This window comes from Belonocnema kinseyi, chromosome 4 (assembly GCF_010883055.1).
Source record: "Belonocnema kinseyi isolate 2016_QV_RU_SX_M_011 chromosome 4, B_treatae_v1, whole genome shotgun sequence".
NCBI classification, from domain to species: Eukaryota; Metazoa; Arthropoda; class Insecta; order Hymenoptera; family Cynipidae; genus Belonocnema; species Belonocnema kinseyi.
The window spans coordinates 94,278,669-94,289,494 of NC_046660.1; the positions used below are offsets into that span (position 1 = coordinate 94,278,669).

Consider the following 10,826-nt stretch of genomic DNA (forward strand, 5'->3'; position numbering starts at 1 on the left):
CCTTCATAGGAGGACTAACGGCGACTTGTTGCCGTACAAAACTGGTTAGTTACTGTTACCATCGAAGTAGTTGTTGTAGCTTATACCAACTCTACTAATAAGCAGCTTCTTGTCGCATCTAACTTTTGCAGTTAAAAAAATTAATTTTCTACTATGAAAAGGAATTTTAAAGAAAATGGTTCAAGTTTCTACCAAAGAGATGGATCTTCAACAAATAAAATGAATTTTTAACAGAGCAGTTCAACTTTCAACCATATAGTTCAATTTTCAATTAGAAAGATTATTTATTTAGCAAAAAACATAAACTTGCAACAAAATACATACATTTTCAATTAAATTGTTGAAATGTCAACTAAAAACGGTGCATTTTGAACCATTACTAAAGTAGATAAATTTTCAGTTAAAGCAATGAATTTTCAACCAAAATAGAATGACTTTTCAACAAAATAGAAAATGGAAAAAAGAGGAATTCTCTCAAAATAAAGTCACAGAAGCTGCTATCCCCTCCACTGGCAGTATGACACCGTTTTTAAGAGGCTCCTTAATCAATATAGAAACTTTCCGCGATAATTATATAACCATATTTTTGGGTAAATTCCATTAAAAAGTCAACTTACCTAAGAATCTATCAAATTAATCAAATAAGATTATAAAAAGTATTTCATTAAACAAAATCTCTCACCCCTAAGAATCGTATTCAAATCTTTGATTGCTAAGAGCATCACAGTCTGAATAAAATTCGTAGCAAAAAAATCTACAAAACTGAGTTGGGTACCAAATATGTGGATAGTAGTATTTGCTGTCAATGATAAATACAGAATCAATATTCTTTTATAATTATATTCCTTATTTTATAAAATTATTGTTTTCACAATTTTTAAACTCACGATTGAAAAAAGGACAAAGTTTTTTGTGTCATGAAACTTCTTTAAATGCAATTTGTGACATTTTTGTTGATTTTATTTTAGGAAAGGTTAAAAACAGTCAAAAACTACAAATTTAACAATAATCCAATAACAAATCATTTCTGAAGTCTGAATAATAACGAAACAAAATAATTCGATTATGACCGCAGTTTTTCTAGAGCTTAATTCAATTTGATTTTAATTGAGGTTAATAAAAGGATTTTATATTTCTAAAAAAGGTACGTTAATTATAATAATAAATATAAGTCAAATAACTATAATTAACTTTTTAAAGGAAAGAAACACAAAGTTTAGAGAAAACATGTAAAATAAATGTGAATCCATTAATTTAACCTAAAATATTTTTTAAATATTCTTAACTTTGACTTTCAAGTTTAGATGTCAAGAAAATTATCACTTGAATTTGATTTTCTAATGAAAGGAATTTAAGGGATGAATTTTGACGTGCAAAACGATTGGAAATAAAAAAGAATTCTCAGGTACTTATTTTACATAAACTTAAATTTTTTAAATCTGGATTTAAAAATATTATACAGATTTTTTTTATTCAAACTGAAAATAATATTTTTTTCTACGCTTCAAGAATAATAGTAAAATGTTAGACTTAAGTCATTGTTTAAACCAAGCGAAATTCGACCAAGATGAATTCTTCCATGAAGTAGATAAAAATAAATAGAGCCCCAGAAATTTTATATTCAGCCATGTCAAAAATTCCCAAAAACTCAAAAAATCTACAAAATAGTAAAGCTTCTGATGACACTATGTCTGAGATTACAAAAGATCTTGCTACAATAACTGCATCTAATAAAGAAATTAATGACAATTTTGGCAAAGATCTGATTGTTTGGAATCCTTTTGTAGAATTGAGTGCTGTCCACAAATTAATAAATGCCCTCAAACCAGATTCTCTAAAATTCACCGAAAGCACAGAATCATGTTTAAGAGAAATAATTTTTAGGTTAGAAAAATTACTCAAGGACTCAATAAGGAATAATAAAAAAATTAAGAATCTTCTTGCAACTGATAATTCTTTGGTAAAATGTGAACAATGTGGCGTGATAAGTATTAAACAAAAGAAAAATAATCGTGCGATTTTGAAATACTTGGATGAAAATAAGCAAAACCTAAAAACGCAAAGGTAATTATTAATAATGATTTGTCTGATATAAATAAATAATTAGTTTTTGTAATTATTTATATACCAAAGATTATCAAAAGGACGTTCCGAGAATACTGGTTATTCAAAAGTCTACGAGGAAAGAAAAAAATGTACCCAGAAAGATGAGATGAGAAATTATTGCGCTTCATCCCGATCAACAGAGATTCTAAAAAAAGCCCAAATTCGAGATGACCATAGGTACCAAAAGTTTTTCAAGTCCGACGATTCGACTATGGAAGAATTTTCTCCTATTTGTTGATCTGTGGCCACAGAAAGAGAAATCCATTCTATTTTAAACAATGACAAATCTAAGGATGAAAATCGCGATGATCAGAAGCTTGATACCCAGAAAACGTTTACGAAAAAATTTGATAAATATTCAGATCGACCTCTAATCGAAGTAAGTGCTCCAAGTCGAAAGGCATCGAACATTCCAAGATCAATTGCAAAACTTACACAAAGAAATTTGTGTCGAAAAATAAATGATAAAAATCTGTTTTTTGAGCCGAAAGAAACTAAAGTTGAGGCGAAGAAAAATACGATTATTAGGAAAGGAATGATCAAAGATAGTAGGGAATATAGAAACCATAAAAACAGTGCGAAAGTAAACATGGAGAATCAATCGAAAGAAATTAAATTGAAATAGGACCATAATCCGAAAATTTTGTTTAACAATGACACTCAAGTAAATAAAGATTTCACAAACCATTTGAAACATCTAGCAAGGGGGGATTTTTCTTCTTGTCAAATAAACGAAGATTGTTCTACTAAAAAAAGTCGTGATCTAGATGATGATCCTTTAGGATTTAATCATTGGCTTTTTGACGAAAAGAATTGTGTAGAGAAAGCTAACCTTGAAGCTATCAAGCAGGAAATCAGTTTAAATAATTTGAAAACTGTTTCGAGCGCAGAAAATATATTAAAATCTGAGTTGACTGAAAATAAAATCAGAACATATATGTCTACTTCAGAAGAGAATTTGATTTATAAATGGATGACATTATTGAAAAAATCGAAAGACATTTTAAAAGAAAGCACATCTTTGAAGAAGATGCAGTCTGTTGGTATCCCAACTGTTTGCTGTTTTTCTCTTGATATTATTCAACAGATAAAAGCCGAAATTACAGAAGCTATTCATCGGTAAATTTAGGAACTATGTACAAAGATTGTACGTCAATTAATTCATAGGCAATATTAGTATAATCTTATTCTAAAACATTATTTGCATAATTTACAGATTTGCAGATAACCAAATGATTAAATGTGAGCCCAAGAAGTTTGTTGAACATCAGAAAAATATAATCCAGATAAAGTACAAGAATCCTTCAATAATGTCCTCCAGCAGTTGGACAATTACAGACTTATGTCCAGATCACTCAGAAACTTTTGAACCAAAAATTGACCAGGAAAAACTGCTGTCTCCTGAAATCGTGAGTACTATCAGTTTGCATGAAAAAGCCTCAAAAAGATTTTCAATGCACACTCAAGTTCTAGAAGGTAATGAAGAAATGGATTGGGAAACCTTTGAGAAATTAGTAGAAACTCTGCACCCTCCTCAATGTCAATTATGGCAAGACATTTTTGCAGCTGTGAGGAACGAGTCAAGGCGAGTTGCAGGAATAAGAGGAGCATCGACGGAAGTTTCTATTGAGATCAGATCTATACCGAAGAAAAAAAACAAGGAAAAAAAGGCCACTGAAAGTGGAGATGAAATAGCTTTTGACATGGAAATGACATTGAAAGATATGGAGAACTTTTTGAAAAAGCAACTGAGGTCTTGTCTGCTCGGGAAAAAGCGAAAAAACTGGAAATGGACGAGGAGAATTGGAAGTAGGATAGGGTTTCAATAAAGATGCAGATTTACAATGCTACAAAATATTAAGTAGTGTTCCGAATATCGAGTTTTGATTACATTCGGATAAAATTATTTGTTGCAGAAAAATAAACAGAGAACAGATGTACCAAAACATTATTATATGAAACAATTAGCCCATCAGATAGTCTTAAAAATAAAAAACGGAAAATTATATTTCATATCTACGAACATATCTGCAGGATATAGATGCGGAATCATGAATTTAAGATTATAAATTACATCTTTCAGAGATTGAACGTAGCCTTATCACGCGTGATTGAACATTATTTAAATATCATGGTGGGTCCGAGTAAAAGATAAATAAATCAAAAATGCTTAATTATACTTTAATAAACTACGTATTTCAGGAAACAATGTAAAACCATTATCAGATCTGTTAAAATGTTTCACAATCATCATATTCTTCCAAGTAAACCAAATAATGTTCTAGGCATCACTTTTTAATGCTATTATGCCATGTCTATGAACTTCGTCCTGGAGAATTTAAATCATATCAAGTATCAGGTATGGTAAGACATATTCGAATAATCCTAAATTAATTATTTGAAATATTTTAATATCCTAAAATTTGAAAAAATTGAGATTCATATCATGACCATGTCTTAGAAAAAGCTAGATGAAATCATCATTAGATGCGGTGCCAAAATGGCATCTAAACAACCAAAAACACAATAATTAGGATAGCCTCGTATTGTAACATCAAGTTTTGATGCTTGGATAAAATGGAAAAGTCTTGAATAGTTAAGGTCGTTGGTATTTCGAATGGGTTGGTCCAGCAGCAGATTCTCGGGCTGATCGATGGACGGCGGCGCATTAGATTTTCCAAGAGCCGCGCGCATTTCCATTCTATCCTCCGTGAAAATACGTTCCTCACATCCTCCCTCTCAGTGAACGAGTTACTCTCAGATAACTGAGGTATATCACTCTCAAATCATGGATTTGCTTCAAAATGCCGGAAGTATGCCACTAGGCCAACTGGCACGTGATCCTCTATCATGTTGCCTGTAAAACTCTTCATCATGCCGATTTGTGATAATTTCGTTGTGCAGATAAACCTTAGTTGTGTTGATCGTATATTCAAATTTTCTATGTCTCTCTTCTAAACTTTTGCTTGCATCCCGCAAATAAGATACTGCAAAATTATACAATTAGTCTAAACACTCCAATTCTCTGAACTTCCACTCCGAAGACATTTTATTCTGAAAACAAATTCTATCTTGAAAGTGGAACCAACGTTGGAAAACGAAATCCTCTCTACATAAACATTGATGAGTTGTATTACTTATCCAGAGTAAAATTGATACCTTAAAAAAGGCGGTTTCACTCCTTTCTACTGAAATTTAGTCGAAGGTAAGATTTTAGCTATTGATTACAATTTAAAAAGTTGAAATGAACAAAAATTGAATTAAAGTGACTTTTTTTTTGTTCTAGAAGAATCTAAGATGGAGCGTCGGAAATCTATGGATTTTGGCTTTCAAGAGCAACCTATACCCATTCCTATACAAATGTATCTTTGGTCTCAAATGCGGTGGGTGAATGCAAATTTTGATTAATGCTTAGCATTTTTATTGACGAAGTTCTCTTTAAAATATTTCAATTTACAGGCCATTCACTCGAGCGAAGCTTGGCAAAGTTCATGAGGCTTCATGCATGGTGAGATTTACTCTAATCTAATTATAATATTTTTTAATTAATTTATACTAAGTGAAAAAACGAATTCCAAATTTAATTTGATTTCCACTTGAAATCTTTGACAAAATAATAATAAATTTAAAGTTAAAAATAGGATATTAAAAAATCTAATCTGTGATGTTCTGCCTGCAGTGAAGGAGTAATTTTTGTACTTTAAACCTGAGACAATATTTAGTCTAAATTAATTTAGTCATTTTATTGTATTATTGAGACTAATTTAAATATTTTCTGATGCTGGTTTGATGTTCCTGTGTGAGTAGAGGCCAGATTCGATTTTACTTGTGGGTATTTCAATATCCCAGGCATAATTATTTCCCCTTGGTGCCTAATTTTATTGGGATATTGGATGGAGATCAATCAGATTATTTAGATTACGACGAACTGATCTGAATAAAATGTAAATAGATGCTTTTATTTCATAATTGTGAATACTGAAAAAAGTGGATCTTTGACTCAAGAAATTCACTTCTAAAATGTACAATATTAAATCGAATCAAGTAGTCGAATCGAGCAGTTGATTACTTGATGGTACTTTCTTTTTACTTTGCCTCACTCACTGATTATTAATACAAAATGAACGTAGAACTTGATAAAAAAGAGATTTGTAAATCTTCTGTAAATATGTGTAAAGACCAAATTAAAGCTATATTAAATTGTAATATAACCTAATTGGAAATTTACACGATTCAAAGACTGAAGCATTGGTAGAGTATTACATTATAATAATTAGAAAATTTTTAAATAGGATAATTTAAAGATACTTAATAAGATTTGAAAATTTTTATTGGAGTTAAAATAGAAGTAAAATGAGCTTTGAATCGTGAAAAAGAGAGGTAAATCTTAACAACCGATCCAAATCCTGATTTATCCTGAATTCCTTCGACAACCTTTCCTGCCTGAGCAATCCGACCTGCACTAACAAAAAAAAACCTCCACGCGGCCGTCTCTACGTGATACCTGCAGTTCTGTCAACACGCGCCCGGTCATCATGTAAGTTCGCTGTCCTATTGCCACCTGCTTTCAATCCGGCTGGTTGCATGATATCGTGCTAATTGCCACCTTTTTGTTACCACTACTACGTAAATTTGTCTAAAAACCAAGCTCTCGTATCCATTTATTTTTATTTTACTTACTTCTTGCTTATCTAATTATAATTGTATATGCCTTTTTATTTAAATATAATCAAAGATAATATAGTGGCCATCCACATATCATATGATCGGATTTTTACTATATTTTTGACAAGTTCTCATTTGTAAATTGAGTCCTAAAAACAATCAGAACTTTAAATTACAGATAACATACCGAAATAGCAACTTGAATGCGTGTTTCGAAAAATAGTGAAAATAAAAAATAAAACAAAATATTTCGCTGACCAAATCAATTTCGAATCGGGCTTCTAGTTTATGCTAAAGTTACAGAATAATTGATCGCATAAATATCTTGTTTATATTATGTTTATTGTTACGAGCATTTTAATTGTAAAAGTCGAAAAAACAAATCATCAAAAAGTAATCAACATTTTCGTTAAAAGTGCGATATTTTATAATCTAAAATAGGTGATTGTGTATTTCAAGCTGATTCCTAGCGAATATCTGGGTTTCTTTTTAAATCCGTTAGAGAAATTTTAACAGTTCAAAATTAATAAAATGGCGGCGCTTTTTCTGAAAATATTGGCTGACAGTTTAAAAAAATCTATTGTTTTTATTCTTCTGATTTTTTCTAGATTCGTCCTTGTTTGAAGAATATATTTAATGTTATTATAATTTTGGAACATTTTGGAACATTCTTCTATCTTACATTATTTTCAAGATTCTTGCAAGGATAGGTACATAATCCTTTACGTTTAATTGTTTTCTCAATAATACAGTTATATCGTATCATGAAGAACTAAGAAGAACTTAAATTTACAGTCTTGGCAAAGAGTTAGTGGACTTACATTAGCACGAATCTAGGAAAAATTCAGAAAAATGGTAGTGTGTTTGAGTAAATTGACTGAATATTTTTAGAGAACTCGCGGCCATTTTGTCATATATTTGGACTTTTCAAAGATTTATTGTAGAGTTCAAAATAGGACAAGGCATTATATTAGAGTCAGCTAAAAAAAGATAAATATTTAAATTAACACCAAAGTTTTAACCAAAACATAGACTGGTTTTGATAATGGTCAGATACTTCTCCTCTTCTTTTCTTTTGAAAAGCTCAATATTTAAGTTGCGAATAATTCTGTAAATTAAAAAACGATTCGGTTCGCTACAAAAATATATTATTTTAATCGCGAATTTGTACTTAATTTTATTATTTGTAAATACAAGAAGTTTGAAGTTTTTTATTCTAAACAAAGTAATTGCTTCTAAAATTTGGTGAAGGTAACTAAAATTCAGGAAAAAAATAGATAGTACTTTCTAGTGAACATTTTCATTGAATTTTTTTGAATTTCTAAAGGTTTTTTTTAATCAATGGAAAATAAATTGAGTAAAAAATAACATATTTTAAAATTTTGCAAAAACAAAAGTTTAAAAATTAAATACACTTTTTTACAAAAATCAAAATTTGCACATTGTTCTTTAGGGGTCGTCCATATTTAGAGGTAGAGACGGTTAAAGAGAAACTGTTATGGCCCTGAAGTTACATGCTTCTGTATTTGGCCAATGAGATACTTTAAAACTGTTTTGAAACGTGTTTCTCATATTTTTGTTGTTGAAAGAAACACTAATATATTTTTGAATGTCAAAAAATTTTTTAGTTTGGTTTTTAGAACATGTAAAAATATTTAAAAAATGCAAACATAGTATCATTAAAAGTCGTAAAGTTTCTGTAAACGAAACAAGAAAAGATAATGTCAAAACTAAACAGGACTGATATACGTCACTTTTAGTCACCCTTATCTCAATTCACTTTTTAGTCAGATTTTTAAAATAAAGTCACTATAGTCAATTTTTGAAATGTACAACTCACTTCATTCACTTTTCTTTCCATTTCTATATTAACTATTTTCATCACTATTGAATTGAGATCTATTCGTATTTCCAAATTTGTATGAATTTAAAAGGATTTCAAAGGATTTAAATTCCAAGGAACTTTTAAGACTTAAAGGAATGCCAAGGAATTTTTAATTTCTCCCTTTCAATTCCAAAAAACTTTATAGGATATGAAATATTTCAGGTAATTTTAAAAGATTCAAAAGCATTTTTTGAAATTAATTTTAATAATTTGACATATCTTTTTAAATTCTTGAAAATTCTTCGGAATTATCTTTAATTTTTAAAAGTCACTTGATTTGTTTTAAATTCACTTAATTATACTTAATTCAATAGATTTTTAAAGTTTTTGTTTAATTCATCTTGAAGTTTTTTAAACTCAACTTGAAATCATAGTCATTTTAAAAATTCTTTTGAATTACCTTGAATTTCTCTCAACACATTTCTAACTTTATGAATTTAGTTAAATTTTTGTTTAAATGCAAATTTTTTAAACTGGAGTTGTTATGAATTTCATCGAGTTTTATCTCATTTTCGACCAGTTCTTCTAAACTCACACCACTTTCATTGAAATCGATGGAATATTATTCTTTTAATTTTTCTAATTTTTCTCATTTATTTTGGTTCTTTTGAATTTAAATGGAATTGTTTTAAAACCTTATAAAAATCAAATATCTTTGAATTCTCCTAATTAAATTTTTGGTTTTATTAAATGAATGTTTATAGACACATAAACTGTCAAGGTCATTTGTTACGGTACCATAGGGGAAATTATAAACTACAGAATATATGGGAGCTGGTATACCAAGGGGCAAAAACGAAGCTTTCTGCAAAAATATTCAAGCGTCACTTCCGGCTGTGGGAATCGAACCCGCACCAGTGTGGCTACCAAGGCTGCAGTGTTGAAATATAAGACTGTCTTATGTACCACTACACATTTTTTTGTGATTGTCTTATTAGGAAAGTCACCATATCATATGGGCTACGATGATTCCCTTTGATTAAATTTTGTTTGTTCTATACTAATAGCTTTCCGACCACCCTGAAAACGTTTCATTTGTGGAGAAAAAATCAGATTATTGAAAGTTAGGTAACAGAAAAGGGGAAGGGGTTAATTTACTATAGTTAAGATAAAGTTACAAGGTGCGAGGGTGTGTCCTAAGAACTTCCAAGAAAGCGTTACGTAATATGTGGACGACCCCTAACTGTAATTTATTTTAATGTGAAAATACATTTTCATCAGGGAAGTTAGTTTTTTTAATTTATAAGTTATGATAACATCACATTATTAGTATACCTCCCACCTTTTTCCGAAAATAACGTGATGTAGTAATTGGCCCCTATAGCAAGTACTCTTTATTCTTACGTAATGCGATTCCAAGGAATTTCAATCACATGAAAATTATTATTTTCTAATATTATAAGTTTTTGTAATATAAATGTCTATTGCGAATCTAAAAAGGGACGAGTGTAATAACCACCGTAGCGCTCGAACACACGGACAATTCTTGTCCGCCGACAAAAGTTTTAAAATTTTTTTAATTTGAGTGTCGACATTCAATACTTTTAGTGAATTTTATTTTGTATCTCTTTTGTATGTCAACCAAATTCGAAGGTTGTTTTGGTTTTAGTTATTTAAGTAAAATGGAATTAAAAAACAAAAATATTAATACTTTTTTTCGTTGAACTTGACAGATCTTTGCCGGGCATTAATATTTTGTCTTAAAAATTTTATGTAACATTCTTCAACATATTCTACGACTGTTAGAGTGTTTATAAAGTTCAAACAACATTTCAGGGCAGTGTAGTGAATTTTTCTAAATACTTTCTTCGAAATCTTGGATGCATACATAAAAATGAAAAAGTTGTGTGAGGAAGTTTCGAATTTTGAAAACTTCCAGTGAGAAAAATCTTTTTTAGAGAATGAAGAAGTTTTTATAAAAAGTTTTAGATCTTTCGTTGACAGGGGAAAAAGTGAGGGTGATGTGAAAATTATGTACGGCGTGCTGCGCTCGACTCGGATAGTACGCATGTACGCCAACCTACTTCGCTATGTTCTCCCGATCCGAGTTGAGCGCAGCACGTCATACATAATTGTGGGTCCGGATGCAATAAGGGCACATAAAATTTTTTCGTGCGAAAATGAAGTCCCCTGGAGGCTTTAGAAAAAATTTTCGAATTTTAATTTTCAA

General features: G+C 30.0%; 1 protein-coding gene across 1 annotated transcript in view; it reads left to right on the plus strand.

Annotated features, from left to right (window-relative positions):
• Positions 1-4,873: 4,873 nt before the first annotated feature.
• LOC117171293 (protein unc-80 homolog) overlaps positions 4,874-10,826 on the plus strand; it is a 50,710-nt gene continuing 44,757 nt past the window's right edge. Inside the window, exons 1-4 of the mRNA XM_033358453.1 lie at positions 4,874-5,311; positions 5,393-5,489; positions 5,566-5,614; positions 6,617-6,643. Coding sequence (XP_033214344.1) covers positions 5,404-5,489; positions 5,566-5,614; positions 6,617-6,643 — 162 coding nt within the window. The 5' untranslated portion in view covers positions 4,874-5,311; positions 5,393-5,403. The remainder of the gene's footprint in view (positions 5,312-5,392; positions 5,490-5,565; positions 5,615-6,616; positions 6,644-10,826) is intronic.